At 34.5% G+C, this 17,625-nt stretch overlaps 2 protein-coding genes across 17 annotated transcripts in view; both read left to right on the plus strand.

The window, feature by feature from the left end:
- Positions 1–17,625, plus strand: part of ROBO2 (roundabout guidance receptor 2) — a 1,625,768-nt gene that overhangs the window by 934,552 nt on the left and 673,591 nt on the right. The window lies entirely within an intron of this gene.
- On the plus strand, positions 2,775–4,225 carry LOC116634147 (ATP synthase subunit g, mitochondrial-like). The gene has a single exon (XM_032407367.1). The coding sequence runs from the start codon at positions 3,804–3,806 to the stop codon at positions 4,113–4,115; it is 312 nt and encodes a 103-aa protein (XP_032263258.1). The 5' UTR covers positions 2,775–3,803; the 3' UTR covers positions 4,116–4,225.

Here is a 17,625-nt window from a genome sequence, read left to right on the forward strand (position 1 = left end):
TAAAATATTAAGCACTAGACATAAGACCCAAGCTTCTAAAGCTAATTGAGTCATGAGTTGTGTAACCTGAGCAAATTATTTCTTTGTATATGTTTCATTTTCTGTGATGGTAAATAACTGGATTAGATGCTCCCCAAATCCCTTAAATTTCTAGAGAAGTCATGATACAGCAGCTCCTATCCCCAAATCACACCTGAGAAGTTTTTAGTTCTAACCCTACAATAAGGCTTATATTCAGAAATAAGATATAAGTAGATAAGAAAATTCTATTTATTTCCTTTCTGAAGTAGTGATTCTCTTTCTCATAGTTTTTTGAAATTATAAGGATCGCGGGAACAACCCAACATACATTGTCCAAGAATATCTATCAAGAAACGTAAGTTGCTCAAAAGACTAAAATGCTGTTTAGTAGAGAAAATAATTTACAAACCTGTCCACTTTATCAGCACACAATAATCAGTAGCCAATTAGCATCCTAGGTATTCTTATAATTTTTAATCGATAACATCTGTTTGCTCTGTTTTCCAATTACTGTTTCTCCAACTAAAGACCCAAATAAAACTTCAAAAAGAAGGAGAAGTGAAAAAAATCATATGAGAAACAACCTCAAAATTGTTTCATAAGGAGATAATTTATAGACAAAACTTCTGTTTGACTGAACTAAAGTTAATTAGATAGTATATAGTCCATCTTAGGCAATGAAGCTTTTTAAACAAAAAGGGTCTTTTTTTTTCCTGAATTGGAGGAAGGGGACTATTATGATGAATTACTACTTTTGCTCTTTACTCTGAGATTTCTCAGTTGAAATAGAGAAATACAATGATACAATCCAGAGCCGAGTCAGCTAAGATTACATTCTTTGTACCGAGGGAGTTTAAAAAAAATAGGCCCTAAATGTCCAAAGGGCACACAGATAACTTCTGAGTAACTCAAACATAAACAGGAAAGAAATTTGATAGAAGACCTTGGTGGTGGTCCAGATCAGGTCTAATTACTGTTGCTCCTTGTAAAAAAAATTTGAATTAATAGGGTGGGAGGAGAAGGGAAATGGCAAAGCATGATGAGCTTTCCGACTTTATAATCTGAAACCTTGACCCTCTTTCAAAATGGGCCTCCCCCATGAAACTGCCTGAGTTGATGTTTGAATGAGTATTTTATGGGGTGGGAGAGGTCTTAATGAGACATCTCTCTGGTCATTTTACCTGTTTTCAAGATCATCATTATGGAGGGAGTCAGGCTCTCCCTACTTGTGAAAGAATGAAAGGCATTCTAAAGGCTTAACATTCAGTTACTCACAGGTGTCAATTTAAGTAAAAAATTGGTTGGGTCTATTATTTAGCATTAATTTGGGACATGTTTCTACCCGCATATTGTGTGGATATTTTACATACAAATATTTCTTTAAACATTATTTCTATGTATTATAAGTACTACAATAAATCAAGAAATCTGTGATTCAACATCTTAAGTCATTTTTTATTACAAAGATAGTTAAAAACTCTAATAAGCTTTTTTTTTTTAAAGACAGACTAAATCTGGTGAATAAATAAATCAGTGCACTGTGTGTGTTGAAGAGATTTATTTTATTCAGCCCAGAAACACGGTGGCAGTTACTTCAATTCAGCCACTTACTTGCTGGACCACTGCAGGGCCATTCCAACCTCTTGCTGGTAAATAATGCCCCTTAAGATTAGTTAAGTGCAAAGCAGATTGAAATTCAATTGGGTTCCTGATACAATTTTGTGAATTAAAATAATAGCTTAGAAGTTAGAAATTTTACCAAAGCATTTGGTGTTGGGAGTTTGTAACAATTACTCTTAAATATTTATATTCATGGGAAACACTAAAATCTATTCTCAAATGCATGGAGTGTACCACATAGGTTAAACCCACCGCATGCAACCTCAAGGTTATCAGCATTACACAGACATCCATGCTTACTGCCTCCTGAATTCACCAACAAGAGTAAAATCCTTCCACGTTGACCAACTATTTAGAATTAAAATGCAAAGATGTGATGGGACATAATCTCATAATTTTCCTGCTTAAATATACATAAGAAAATGTAAAGGGGAAAGGAAAATTTAGGCCTATTTTGTGTATTAGTGTTCATTAGTACATTATCTTATATATTTTTTTAGATATCATCAATAGCTGTTACCTATAGTTACTATGATATCAAAGGTACTCACTTTGCTGAAGAGCCCCAAGAGAAATAATTCTTGGATCTTGGTGTCTAGTACTTCTGTGTCACTTCTCAGTAGTTAGCATGTCTTTTACTTTTATTTTTTGGTCAATGTTACGTCTTTCTCTTTCAGAGTTGCCAGGAGGTTGAACACAGTAACTGGGACAAATTTATACAATCTTGCATTGTCTTTTGGTATGCATTACAATACATAAACTGGTATTATAGTGACTACATCAAGATCAATGGCAAACTAAGGAACTAATATTGCATATATTTTAGTAAGATTTCTCCATTTGGTTATAGAACAAGGTGCTAGGTGCACGTGTTGGAAGAAAGAAAGCAAAGGACAAGAATTTCAAAAGATGAAAAACAAGAGAACTGTGTTCTAAGAAAAGAGGAAGGCATGGGGCACCTGGGTGGCTCAGTCGGTTAAGCGACTAACTCTTAAGATCAACTCAGGTCATGATCTCAGGGTCACGAGATAGAGCCCCATGTGGGGCTCCGCTCTCTCCTTCTGCCCCTTCCCCTGCTTGCAGTCTCTCTCTCTCTCTCTCTCTCTCACTGAAAAAGAAAAAAAAAAAAAAAAAAGAGGAAGGCAGGAAAGCATCACATTCCCACTGGGAAGAATGTGCTCTTCTATCCATTGGGCTTTGCCATTGCTGAGGTGAAGTAATTACAAACAGGAACAGAAACCTAGTCCCTCTAAACATCAATATAATTTCAGGGAAACCTCTCCTCTCTCTCAATCTTTTTTTCCCACTCTTTTGAAACATCTATTTGTAGTTTTATTAATATGATACTTTATTCTTTCATAATAATCATCACAGTTTGAAACTTTATTTTTATTTATTTATTTATTGTTGGTCTCTCCCACCAGAGTGTAGGTTGCATGACGGCAAGGATGATGCCTGTTTTATTTACCACTTCATTCCCAGTGCTTAGCCATGTCTAGTAAGCTGTTTGAAATATACGTGATACACATGAATCATGTGTCTTCTGTGTACTTGAGAAACCCATTATAAAAGGTTAAGGACAAAACATGAAATGATTTTAGTCTTATCGCTCAAGGACAAGGGCAGAAAGAATGAAGAGAATGACTTTATCGAGGCAGCTCTGTGACTTCCTGGTCCTTTATGCTTACATGTTACTGTCTTAGTCAGTGTAGGCTGTTACAACAAAAATACCATAGACTGGGGGCTTAAAGAACAAACATTTATTTCTCACAGTTGTGGAGGATGGAATTAAAATGCAAAGGTGCCATTAATTCTGTGTCTGGTGAGGATTCTCTTTCTGGTTTGCAGATGGTCATCTTCTCATAATCTCACTACTTGGAGAGCAGAAGGGAAGCAAGCTTTCTCCTACCTCTTCATCTAAGGGTGTTAATCCCATTATGAGAACTCCACTCTCATCACCTAATTATCTCCCAATACCTCATAATGCCAACACATTGAGGGTTAGGATTTCAACTTGAGTTTTGGGGTGACAGACACATTCAATCCATAACATGTATGGAATAGGTTTTAAACTGTAATAGTTGCTGGGGTCCTGCGGCGGGTCCTTCTGGGGGGTGACATTCAGTGGCCATCCGGGGCGGTGGACCTTGCAGCTTGGAACCATGGCCCAGTTTGTCCGTAACCTCGCGGAGAAGGCCCCGGCGCTGGTGAACGCTGCTGTGACTTACTCAAAGCCTCGACTGGCCACATTTTGGCACTATGCCAAGGTTGAGTTGGTTCCTCCAACCCCTGCTGAGATCCCTACAGCTATTCAGAGCTTGAAAAAAATAGTCAAGAGTGCTCAAACTGGTAGCTTCAAACAGCTCACAGTTAAGGAAGCTCTGCTGAATGGTTTGGTGGCCACCAAGGTGTGGATGTGGTTTTATGTCAGTGAGATCATAGACAAGCGCGGCCTCATTGGCTATAATGTTTGAAGACCAATCTTTAACATCTGTTTATATGTGGCTTATTATTTGAGTGTTCTTGGACCATGTGTGATCAGACTGGTATTTGAATAAAAGAAGATAATGTATCAAAAAAAAAATAATAGTTGCTAACAGTTCTTTTGAATAAAGATGGGGTTATTTTACCAAGCTCACATTTTACTTGACCTTTTGATGTGAATTACACAGATACTTGCACTTGAATGAGACATGTTTTTGCAACAATCTTAACTTTGGTAAACAAAGTCTGATACAGCAAAATAAAATTGTTAGAAAATGGAAATAAAGGAGGCTTTGTAGACAGGCACATTTTTTGTGTATTAAACACAATTTTTGCAAACCTGGTTATATCTAAAAATATATGTGAGGTGGGAAGTTGTCAGAGTGATTTTTATGTGGTCATTTGAAAGTAAATAAAAAGAGCAAATGACCTAACACCATAACATTTTCATCTTTTTTTTTTTTTTTTTTTTTTTTTTTGCTTTTTCTTTCTTTCAGTAGGTTTGGGTAACATTCATCATCTCATATAGATACAATAAAAGAAAGAAAAAAATTTCTCCTTGTGATAATAACTCTTAAGATTTACTCTTTTAACAATGTCCTATATATCATACAGCAGTGGTAGCTATGAATTTCTTTCCAAATATTGTTCAAAAGGAGAATGAAAAAGAATAAACCAAAGGGATTCTTTGAGTTCACACAAGAATGTGAAAACAAAAATTTTGCCTCCCTCACTCATTATGATCCACCATATACATTTTTTTTCAATTAACAAATTCTAACAAATACGGAAAGTACTAATCCATTTGAAGAACACAGATTCTGGCTTATTTTTTTAGTTAATTGTAGGGTCCTTCTCTCCCCAAAAGCACAAATTGACTAGAAAAGCAGATATGCCTTAGCTTGAAAGGGGGCCTTTAAATTTTAGTGGCTCTTAAAGACAGGCATTAATTATGATAACTGATAAACCAAGGCTAGGATCCATGGACAGGGTGGTATCCATACCCAGAGGGAAGAACACTGCAGCTTGGCATGAGGCCTGTAATGTTTCTGCTGCATTTTTATGTTCTACGTATGGTAATCAAGAGTCCCATTAAAGTAAAGAATGAAGTCTGGTAGTCTGTTGCTTATTATGTACTGGGATCATAGCTATTTGCTTTTTCAGTAATGGTGGTTTCTTTTCTGTTGAGAATTATAGAATTTTCCAAGGAAATTCTTACCTTGAGAGGATTCAGAAATTGCAGTACCTTCAGGAAACACTTAACATGAAAACAAAAAAAAATGAGATTTTTACTGACAAGAAAAATGATTGATAAGTGTATGCTGAGAAAACCATGAAAATGTTAGGAAACCCAAGAAAACTATTCAGTGGAATCAGCTCTATGCAAATGAATATCAACATTTGCATATTTCCTTTTCCTGCTTCATACATTAAGAGGCCCCAGGTGGTGCTGAAAGAAGAGTGCAGTTTGGGGATTCTGTAACAATTTGTGTCGTTTGCTCATTCCACCAGCTGTGTCAAATATGGCTGGATGGCTGGTGGGAACTTCTCACTGAGGTCACAAAAAAAAAAAAAAAGAAAAGAAAAAGTTCTTTTAAAAATCTGGCTCCTGACAGTCATGCAAGTAGATAATCCGGTGAGCTAGAAAACTATGGCTTATTATCTTAAATCCAGGATTTTTTTCTTATCTCGCTGGAAAATATGAGCAGGTATGAAGAAAGGTATGTAATCAAGGAGACCCAAAGCACTGGAAACGAAAGAGAAAAATCACAATAAGAAAACAGTACTAGGTTAACATTTCTAAATATGAAAAGAACAGAAATGAAAATTTACCTCTTGACTGTTTATTTTAATTAAGAAAATTGGGCATACAAGACTGATCATAATTGGTTGCATAACTTGTAGAGCTCAGTGCAAAATGAGAATGTAGAGTCCCTTGTTCAAAAAGCAGGAGGGAAAGTACAGTTAAAGGTAGTAAGATGTGAAACAATTTCTTTTAAAATAACTTATTACTTATAAAACATGATGGGTAACACATGAGTAATAACTTACAAAATGCAAAAAAAAATTTTGTCATAATTGTATATAATACATTACCACTTTGTTATTATGATATCTTGATTGAGCATAATATTCTTCTGGGTTTTTTTCTATGAATTTATTAAGTCAACCAAATTTATACTTCTAACAACTTCATTTTCAATCAACGTTATTCAGAGTGGTGTCAGTTACTCTATGCAAATGTTTGATAGCAAAAAACTTTTGATAATTTTTAATTTAAAAATATTATTCTGATGTGTGGGAGCTGTTAAGAATGCTTTATAGACAATATTGGGATAAATTTCTGATAAATTACTTTAAAATGTAAGTTTTAGCACATGTTTTAGTGCAAGTTTTAGTACTCATGAAGCTGTTGATTCTTTATGGGAAATTTTTTTTTTAGAAGTTTATCTCTTCATACAAATCGATTTCACATTAGTCTGAATTTAACTTTCAATGTAAATTTATATAACAGCATCTTCATGTTTTCTTTGACATTTCCTACAACTTGTAGAGGTCATACAAAAAACCAAAAATGGCTTTGTGATTTACACATAATTCAAAGCACTTGCAGGTGCATTCTATCATTGTGCCTTTAATCGCAGAAAGCAATAATTGTCTTCTCCGTTAATGATTGGTTCATCTAAACTGCATAATGAAAATAGTATTCTTTTGCACCAAAAATCAATCTTTAATTTATATTTTTAAACCTAAGGCTATTTGCTTTGCAATATGCCACAGTTTTCAAAACTAGAAATTCTAAACTCTTTGCAGAAATCTAATAACTCCCTGGTATGCTTTATTGCAATGTCATGTGTAAACTTATATTTTGTGATAATTTACTGTAAAGTTTACTGCCTGGTCAGTTGTCTTTTTAAAATATTAAGATAAACAGAAAAAAATTCCCACTTACCTATTTATTTTAACTAAGAAAACTGGACATATAAGACTTCAATCAGAGGTGGCTATGCAATTTGTAAAGCCCAGTTCAAAATGGAAATGTAGAGTTTTGTTCAAAAAGGAGAGGGAAAAGTGTAGTAATCCAAAATCCAGTAAATTCAGGCAACTTTTTGCCAACTAGTATAATATCTGTCTTTCAACTCTTTCATTTTTTTCTTGATTTAAGAATTTTTTTCTTCTTGTTTTTTTGAGAAGAAAAAAACAACTTAGCCTAAAGCCTCAATATTGTAATAGAAAACACAGTAGATTGCTAGAACTTATTTATCTTACATTTAAAAAAAAGACCACTCTATACCCATGAGCAACAATTCCCAATTTCCTCCCTCTCCTCCCAGCCCTGGCAACCACCATTTTATTCTCTGCTTCTATGAGTTCAAGTATTTTAGATAGCTCTTATAAGTGGAATCACGCAATATTTGTTCTTTTTGATTAGTTTATTTCACCTAGTATAATGTCCTCTAGATACATCCATGTTGTTACAAATAGTTGAATTTTCTTCTTTTTTAAAGATGAATAATATTCCATTATATGTATGTACCACATTTTCTTTATCCATTCATCCACCAATGGACATTGGCTTTGTCTCATATCTTGATTGTACAACATAGTATCTATAGAGTATTATGCACTTTAAAAAATATTAAGAGGATAGATCTTGGGTTAAGGGTCATTACCACATAGCACACACATACACATATGCACATGTATATCAAAAAAAGGACATTTTTGGAGGTCTTGATTATGACGGTGGTATCATGGATGTATGTGTATGTCCAAACTAATCCAAACCATTTTTTGTATATCAATTATACCTCAATAAAGCTTAAAAAAAGAAAAGAAATGATAACATTTATTAGAAAGTTACACTTGAAGAAATCAAAACTTATGATGAAACATTCTCAAAATGAGATAGTTTAGAAAAAATATTATTAATAAATGTTCTACCATCTTTTATATCAGATTTTATTAAGGAAAAAAATTGGGTTAACTTTTTGCCACTTTTTGGTCAATAGCAACAACTAAGTTTTATTACAGTTTAAAAGTTCACCCTTTCCTGGTCTCAGTTTGAAATTTTACTGTTTGGTTTCTTCTAGAGACCAGAAAATCTTAAATTTATAATATATAGTAAACTACAAAGCTGTTCATTTGGTGCTGTGGCTACTGCACCAAGCTAATACTTTTGAAATTTAATTCAGTCTCTGAAATACTTAGACTTTCAAAGCTGTAGCTTACTTAAAACATTGCATATGAAAGTAACATATTCTTTAACATGAATGTGGGTTCTGTTTTTAAAGTTTACATAATGCGTGTGTTCAACATTAGTATCAATTAATTGAACTAGTTTAGGCTCAAGCCTTTTGGAAAGAAGATGCAAAGTGATGCAAAATATATTCCAAGCTACCAGTTAAGTTTGATTACTAAACAGACAAATTTAAATAGAATGAGTTTTAAATAAAAATGCAGTACATAAAATGAAAGCTAAAACACAGCAATGGTTTTAATAAAGGCTCATTAAAAACTGTGATTCTTGGCAGGCATATCCATTACTACGTTAAACTATAAAATCTATATGTTCAGAGGGCAAACAGTATTCTCTTTGTTGAGCCAGAGAACGAAAAAAAAAAAAACTATTTCAAGCTACACTAATAAATTTTTAGTGAGTCCTTTCAAGTTCCTTGCCAAAACATTAGACAGGTTTAAGGGAATGCTTGGCTGCAAATTGATCCATAATAAATTGATTGATGTCATCACTTGAATATATGCTTTCCATGGTTGGTGATTTAGGATGTATTACAGTTGGATATGTGTTTGGCCTGGAAAGAATTCCTCTTATTAATATTGTTTAATTATATAAAATAAATGTAAAAAAGACTAAATGAGAAATACCCATTATAAATATACCCAATTTTGCTATGTACAAACTCAAATATTTGCAATGATAATTTATAAAGCATTGACTGCTTTTTAGATGACAGGCGTCATTCTTGGCACTTAAGATAGTGAATAAAATAGACCACAAATCAATCATGAGATAGTCATATTGCTGCTATCGTTCTAAAAGATGAAAATGTTAATAGAATTGTTAGAATCATATCTGACTTTTTGGAGTCATGTGAGCTGGGGTAATTAGCCAATTTTTTTTTTTTTTTGGTTTTAAATGTGTTGGGATGTGAGTAGGCATACCAGAAGAATCATACAATTTCATCATTTTTTACAAAAAAGAATGAAAATACTTCTTTATGAACAAATAAAAATACAAATAGAATGGAGTCAAAATAAATTATTACTCCAGAATGTGTAGTGGGCAGGCTACTATGATAGAAGCTGGAAAATCTAAAGCTGAAGGAGGCAGAGTCCTACACTCTGGTATTTTACTAACCAATTGTTTCAAAAACACAAGGAAGAAATAATAATTGAAGCTTTAGGTACCATTTTGGCCTAAGTAGTAAAACTGAGACCCTGCCAAAGCATTCCACTGAAAGAACCTCACACCTTTGTTCTTAAAGCATGAGAAGGATGTGGAGAAAGTGTGATTTTGAGGTGAGAGTTGACATATTTCAGGAGGGCGGTGAGTGGGCCAGGAAGACCTCCCTTGGAATGAGAAGTGAAAAGCAATTTTATCCATCCCAGCTTACAAAAAAATACCCACTGGTCTTAGCATCTCATGGAGTTTGAGAGGGGAAGCTGGAACTCATTCCTTATTACTTCTCCCACCCCGGATCTCAGTGGACAGGCTTTGGGCCAGGGGCCTTCCAGAGTCCCAAGAGTCATTGTAAAGACCTCACACTCTGCATAGAGCTTTTGGTTCCATCAAAACCACGTGGGAGTCAATGCTGTGCAATGGGATGATAGTATTTAATTGAGTCACTGAAACTCAGCTTTCTAACTTTCCTGACAGAGTGCAAAAGTAACATGTCTTCAATCGTCTTGAGATCGGAAATTCATTTTTATCCCTTGTCAAGACAGCTCAATGAAATAAAGCTCTGTTTCCTGAAGAATACAGTAATAGTGGGGATGTTTACATTTATTTCTGTTTCTGGCTGTCGCAGTTGCTTCGGGCATACGGGGAAGAGTATATGGGCTCCATTCCTTCTGGTGCCCCAGAATTTATGTCTTCATCCAGGTATAAAGAGCCTCCTATGACAGAGACAAAGCTCACTCAGAGCTATCACTCACTTACCTCATTCAGAGCTATCAAAAATATGAATCATTGCTGGAGGCTCAGAGGAAAGGCTCCCTGCCATTTAGCTTCTGAGCACCATTATCATCCTTTCTAAAAATAGAGGATAATGTTCCCTGATAATGTGCTACTTTGGAAAGTCAATCTCTACATTTTAGTTTTACTGTGATTTGCCCTAGAAAGAGAACACATGTATGTAAATAGACATATATTATAACTAAATATAGTGCAGCTAAGATGGCACTGTGGACATATGTGTATATCTGATGATTATTAGCAATAATGCAATCCCTATTTCATCAAATTGGCTCCATCCAAACTCAGTGAACTGAAAGAAATGACCATAATGAGAAAAGGAAAATGCTCACAATTCTAACCCCTTTTTGGTTTTCAATCAGAGTTCTTCTGGCTCATTGGCCTAGGTCATTGACCAGGAATGAGGGAAAAGAGCAAGTAACTACTGGTAATCGTTCTGTTCTGCAAAGTATCATTGGTGCATCAGAAAGATTAATCGCAGAAACACGGTGTCCTGTCTACTATTGTGCTGATGGACCTGAAACTAAGCAGTTGTGCTTCTGAATCACACTGAAGGGGTTTCTGGAAGCTTGACCCTTCCTCCTATGCTTTTTCCCAATTCAGATCTAAAAGATGAATGAGAAAAGACAATAGCATGAAGAACTAAAAAATGTGAACATACGTTTGTATGGCCTAGAAGTGGTCCATTTCTTCTTAATACATCAGCTCACGAACCAAAAATGAGTAAATTGAAAATACTAGCGTGTTATATCATAACTGTATTTGACCTTGGACAATCATTTGTTGCTTCTAGGTTCGATCTTTTTTTTCCCATTGTTCAATGGACAAAACATTTGAGAATTTGAACAAAGATACGTAGACCTTCAAGCTATAATTTCATCTAAACAAGATTTTATCATGTATTACATCATAACAGACCTATAGCTATCATTGTACCATACATTCTACCTTGTATCACCAGTATATTTATTATCACTTTTACCAACTAAAACCTACCTAAGCCAGAATCCATATTCAATTTATGTTAATATTCCCAATGCATACCTACCAGTGCTTTGCACAAACTCAGTGAATCCAATTGAGACATGATTGTACTTATATATTCAAGGACCTTAGATTAAAAAGACCATAAATTGGAATCCCAACTCAGCCAGCTGACAGTGTGTCCCCTCTGACCCTTAGACTCTCAGCGCTTCATTTCCTCATATGCAAAATGAGAATAAGTCATTTATAGAATTAGTAAAATGATAAAGTGAGTTTATATGTGTGAAATGCAAAATACAATGACTAACATTAAAAAAGCTTCTAGTTCACTTCTCCTCTTCTAAACCTTAATAAATACTTTTTTGATAGATAAATAAGTAACTATAAAGACTTTACAAGTTCTGATTTATCTTTGGGTTGCATTACGTATTTGTCTAATAAAACCCAAATTTTACATTTGAACTTGAGTAAAATTATAGGTATTTTTATTTTTTTAATTTTATTTGATTATGTTATTTTAGTCAAATTATAGGTATTTTTAAAGTCAGTTTCACTAAAACTTCAGCATATTAAATGTCTTCCATATCAAAATGTTAACCACACCTAAATATTAAAGTGAAGTCACATGTATTTGGGGGGAGGATACCTAAACAACATAGCAAAGGTGTCTTTAATTGACTAAAGGAGGAAATATTATTGTCACAGTTACAATGTGCTCCTCATATTTTCTTGTGCTCTTAAGTGCATGATGCATAAGAGGGAACACAGTAGTGGGGGTGGAGGGGTACTGGGAGTGCTACTGTAACCAGAGCAAGTCCAACCCCAGGAAATGGAGCCACCTAGGAAAGAGAACGAACTGGAATTATGAAGATCTCATGACTGAAACATGTGTCACCAGATCATGATAGATTCATTCATTTATTCAAAAAATATTGAATGACTGCCAACTATGTTCTATAGAATTATATGGATAAAGCCAGATCAGAAAAAGCCTATACTCCTCTGGACAAAGAAAAGATCAAACTGTCCTTCAGAGATGGAGCCCGTGGAATGATGACAGGGACCGACCTGTCTTAAGTGGCTCTGCAGTCCTCTCCTGCAATGATTGTCTTAAAAACTGCCATACTACCAACTGGTTGGAAGACAGTGTCTTTTTATTTCCATCTCAATTCAATCTGGTGACTTTAATTTCTACCTAAAAATTTCATATTTCCACTTTGATTCAAATTGCTTTTCCCTCTCCAGAGTCCCAGAGTTGCTGTCTCATAGAATTTTGACTATGTCTAACTGATATAAATTTCACAGTCAAATGTAGCCACATTTCTTGGACTCATGTTTTGAAATTCCTCCGGTTGTATGTAAATTTTGGCTTCTTGTTGAGCATGAGGATGCTTAGGCAAAGAGGCTAGCAAAGAGGCTAGTTCAAAACACGCTAGTATTTTCAAAAAGTGATGGCATTGTAATGGTGTATGAAGAATCCAAGAAAACTGATCCTCGGAGCTAATTATGGAAATGTCTCCATAGGATCTTTCACTGGACAGAAGACACCATACTCATCTACAAATCTCTTTGGGTCCTTTTGGAGATTTTTATTTTTGCCTTAATTTTTATTCATAAAAATTATCAGGATAATGCATCTGAAGTACTTGTGAAATTATATTGTCCCTAGTAGCCTCATTATTCATTTTATAAAGCTTGGTTTCTCCCACCTATCTCATATCTGTAAGTAATTCACTTCACTGAAGTGGATGTATATTCAGTTTTAATGACTGAGTGTCAACACAAGGTAGTAAGTAAAGAGAGAGGATCTGGGTAGCTTCTTGAAGAGATGGGGTTAAAACCTTCACTTCAAAATACAGGAAGTTTTTTGAGTTTGAAATTGTCAATAGTGTGAACTGAGCTAAAGATCTACAGAAGGGAGTTAAAAAACTCATTAGTAATAATGACCCCAAATAATCTATTATGAAGGCAGTCGAGCTCAAAGAAACACCACTGTAATCTATTCAATGATTCATTTCATTTGAAAACAAAAGAAGATGGATCATTTTCCAAGCACTTAAAACCTAGCTGCAAATAATAGAAAAAGTAATTATTTTTGTCCAAAGTAATTTGCTGTAATAAAATTTCTTGTTACTTAGCTTCACCTTAGTTGAAATCTTTGCTGAACTTAAGAAATTACTAAGAATGCAGCAGTATTTATGGGAGCATTGCTGGACTCTGAATTTTTTCTTACTCTCACATGATATAGAAAAGGACTTAATAGGTAGTCAATTAATTATCATTGAATTCAAGTAGACACACCTCTATATGTCCTTAGAACTAGCATTATCAAATACATTTCCACAAAGTTTGTTGGGAAATTACTCTCTCCTCAACAATAGCAACAAAATTCTTGGCCCAGATAAGCTCTCCAGTTAATTCTTCCAAATTTCTAAGAACCTTTTAAGATAATTCCCATACAATACAAACTACGCTAAACTATACATAGTTTTCTTCCAATTTTTCAGTATTACAGACAGCACAATAATGGATATACTTGTACATAAATCATTGGCATCTTTGATTCTTTCCTAATAGTATATTTCTAGAAGTGGTATCACTAGAACAAAGTCTATAAATATTTTTTAAAATTCTCACTACATATTGTCAAGTTATTGTGTAGGAAAGAAATACTGTTTTACATAAACAATATATAAAAACGCTTTTTTTTATCTAAACTTTTTACACTTTACCAATAAATAAAGAGAACAGCTCATTTGTTTTTTAGAAAAAATACACATTTTTTAAAAGTATAGAAGAGTATGGAAGCAAGTATATCAATAATTTGCAACAATTATCTTTGGGTTATGAAATTGCATGGACTTTTATTTTCTTTCCATTTTTGAACGCTTGAAGGGAGCAAACTCATTATATACTTCATACTCTCCCTCCACAATCACTTCACCTCCCCCACATCCCAAATAGTTTCTCAATTTGATTTTTTGCTACTTATGTTGTTATTTATGCACTCAGTGTCTCCGGGTTGAGTGTTATCATAGAATTCTATGTTCTATCATTTTTATATCCACTGTCATCAAATTCTCTTGTTTTTGTTTTTGTTTGTTTTTTTTACTTCACACTCTGGTTTTCTTTCACAGTTTCTCTCCCATCTGTCTCTTGAGTTCCATTTCTTTTTTTCTTTTTTAAGATTTTATTTATTTATTTGACAGAGAGACAGTGAGAACAGGAACACAAGGAGGGGAGTGGGAGAGGGAGAAGCAGGCTTCCTGCCAAGCAGGGAGCCCGATGCAGGGCTGGATCCCAGGGTCCTGGGATCATGACCTGAGCTGAAGGCAGACGCTTAACGACTGAGCCACCCAGGTGCCCCTTGAGTTCCATTTCTAAACACAGTTGTTCTCTTTAAATTATTGTAATCTTGAATGATTAAAATAAAATCTTAACAGGTCTTTAGGACTCTGATCTTTTCCTTGTATAATCTATTTTATTTATCATGTTGGACTAATCTCTTTCCGATAGTGCTTTGATCACTTCATTTGTTCTTAAAAACCCGTAATGACTTACTATTACTGAATTCCCACTCAGGTTTAAACTATCTAGTCAGATAAAAAATAAAACTGCCTTTTTAGTTTTTTTCGGAATAAAACCCTACACTGTGGTCTTATGAAATCATGTATATATTTTGGTAATGTACTGCTATTCAATATTTCCCTATTTATTAAAGATTTTAGTATGCCTGTGCTCTATCCACATATATGCTGTCGTAAAATGCTAAAGAGCAGCATTTTTATATTATCACAAAACCAAGCACCTTACATTACATATAACATGAGTTTAGTAAATAATCATTTTATTTGAAGGCAGGGAATTTTTCAAAGAAATGAGAAACATAAAATACGTTTTCCCCAGTTTTATTGAAACATAATTGACATATAACAATGTGTGAGTCCAAGGTATACAATGATTTGAAATATGTATATATTGCAAGATGATCACAAGTTAATTAATATCAGTCACCTCGCATAGTAACAATTTTTTCTTGTGATGAGCACTTTTAAGATCTACTCATAAGAGACTGTGTTGCACTTCCCAGCAGAGATTAGTACACAATAATTGTTTAGAACATGAAAAATTATCAGTGCCACACAAAGGAACATATCAACTTCAAGAAAATTACTCAAAAAACCTATTTCTAAAGCTTAGATTCCACATATTGCCTTCTGTATATTTGTTATGATTGATTTTGATCCAATATTGGCATAAAATTCTATCTCGCATATTTGTCTCATTAAACTTTGTTGACGTCTTATAAGATTTTCCTAATACCAGTTCCTATCTACACTTCTTAAGTTTGCTTCTGCCCGGCAACCAAAATCTAGCTCTCTTTCCACCATCTCCTTCAAGGCAGTTGGTTGGCTTTGGCTCTTTCTTTACTTCTGCAACACAAAACAAAAACTGAAAAATTGCACATTTCTCAATTTCCATAGAGTCAGTGTTTCTATAGACACACTTTTGTATGGTGTACAAAAATGTATGTACATTTATATCCTAAACTTTTTTTCACATGCCAAATTTAGAATTTTATTTTTCAAGGTTGCTTTGGCTATTCGGGACAAATTTGAGGACTGTTTGTTCTAGTTCTGTGAAAAATGCTGTTAGTATTTTGATAGGGTTGCATTAAATGTGTAGATTGCTTTGGGTAGTATAAACATTTTGACAATAGTTGTTCTTCCAGTCCATGAACATGGAATGTTTTTCCATTTCTTTGTGTCATCTTCAGTTTCTTTCATCAATGGTTTATAGTTTTCAGAGTATAGGTCTTTCACCTTTTTGGTTAGTTTTATTCCTAGGTGGCTTATTTTTTTTGGTACCATTGTAAATGAGATTGATTCCTTGATTTCCCTTTCTGCTGCTTCATTTTTGGTATATAGAAGTGCAACAGATTTCTGTATGTTTTGAATCTTGCAACTTTATTGAATTTATTTATCAGTTCTAGCAGTTTTTTGGTGGAGACTTCCAAGTTTTCTATATATAGCATCATGTCATCTGCAAATAGTGAACGTTTTACTTCTTCCTTGTCAATTTGGATGCCCTTTATACTTCATCTGTTGCATATACCTCCCTATTCCATTCCAAGAGTGTAGCCATGATTAGTTAAGCAACAATGTGCTTTGTATATGCATTGTCCTGGTTTGTTCACTTAAAAGAAAATGATTAGGCTTTGTGGAAAAATAAATGTGCTGATATGAATAACAAAAAAAAATGACTTCTCATCCGAGCACTTTATATTCTTACTGCAGTAGGCAAAATAACAGCCCCCCCCAAAGATGCCCATGTCCTAATCCCCAGAATTTGTTAATGCGTTAATTTACATGGCAAAACAGAATTAAGGTTGCAGATGGCTAAGGTTGTTAGTCAGCTGACCTTCAAATAGGCAGATTATTTTAGATTAGCCAGGTGAGTTCAATGTGACCCAAGGGCACTCAAAAATGGAAGAAGAAAGAAGAGAGGGGGAGATGAGACAATGCAGGAATGGTCAGAGAGATGTAACATTGCTACCTTTGAGGGTAGACAAAGAAGGATGAGCCAAGGAACATGGGTGACCTCTGGAAACTACGAAAGGAGAAAGAACAGATTCGAAGCTTCCAAAAATGAGATGCAGTCCAGTTAATCCCTTGATTTTAGTCCATTGAGACCCGTGTCTGACTTTTGACCTACAGAACTATAAGATAATACATTTGTGTTGTTTTTGAGCTACTAAGTTTGTGACGATTTTTTACATCAGCAATAGAACTTAATACAATCACAAAACAATTGCCTTCCAACTCCTACCCAAAGCATGTTGACATATTAGATAGTCTTGTTCAGAATCTAAGGGAGACTTCTCTGCCTCCATTTACTTAGTTTCTCCTCTTCTCTGAATCCATCCTTATACATTTTCTCAGTGATCTCAACAACTGTACCAACTCAGACTGTCTTCATTAGGCTTCCACCACCGTCGCTGGTGTTCTTCCTCTCTATCAGCCACTTCTTTTCCTTTGCTGGTTTCTCCTCAATTCCTAGACTCCCCCAGGCATCTCAAACATTAAATATTCAAAACTGAGCTGCTGATTTTCTACGTCGTCACCATCTCAGTAGGGAGAAACTCCATTCTTCCAGGTGCTTTGACCAGAAATCCTGGAGTCATTCTCTACTCCTCTTTATCTTGTGAATAATACCTGTTCTGTCAGCAAATCCTTTTGACACTATCTTCAAAACATATCCAGAATACAACCACTTCTCACTGCATCCACTGTAACCAA

Source organism: Phoca vitulina, unplaced genomic scaffold, assembly GCF_004348235.1.
Source record: "Phoca vitulina isolate PV1807 unplaced genomic scaffold, GSC_HSeal_1.0 scaffold8, whole genome shotgun sequence".
Lineage (NCBI taxonomy): Eukaryota > Metazoa > Chordata > Mammalia > Carnivora > Phocidae > Phoca > Phoca vitulina.

Excerpts from the sequence above, each read along its gene's own strand:
- LOC116634147 (XM_032407367.1), top strand. The coding sequence starts at position 3,804 with ATGGCCCAGTTTGTCCGTAACCTCGCGGAGAAGGCCCCGGCGCTGGTG.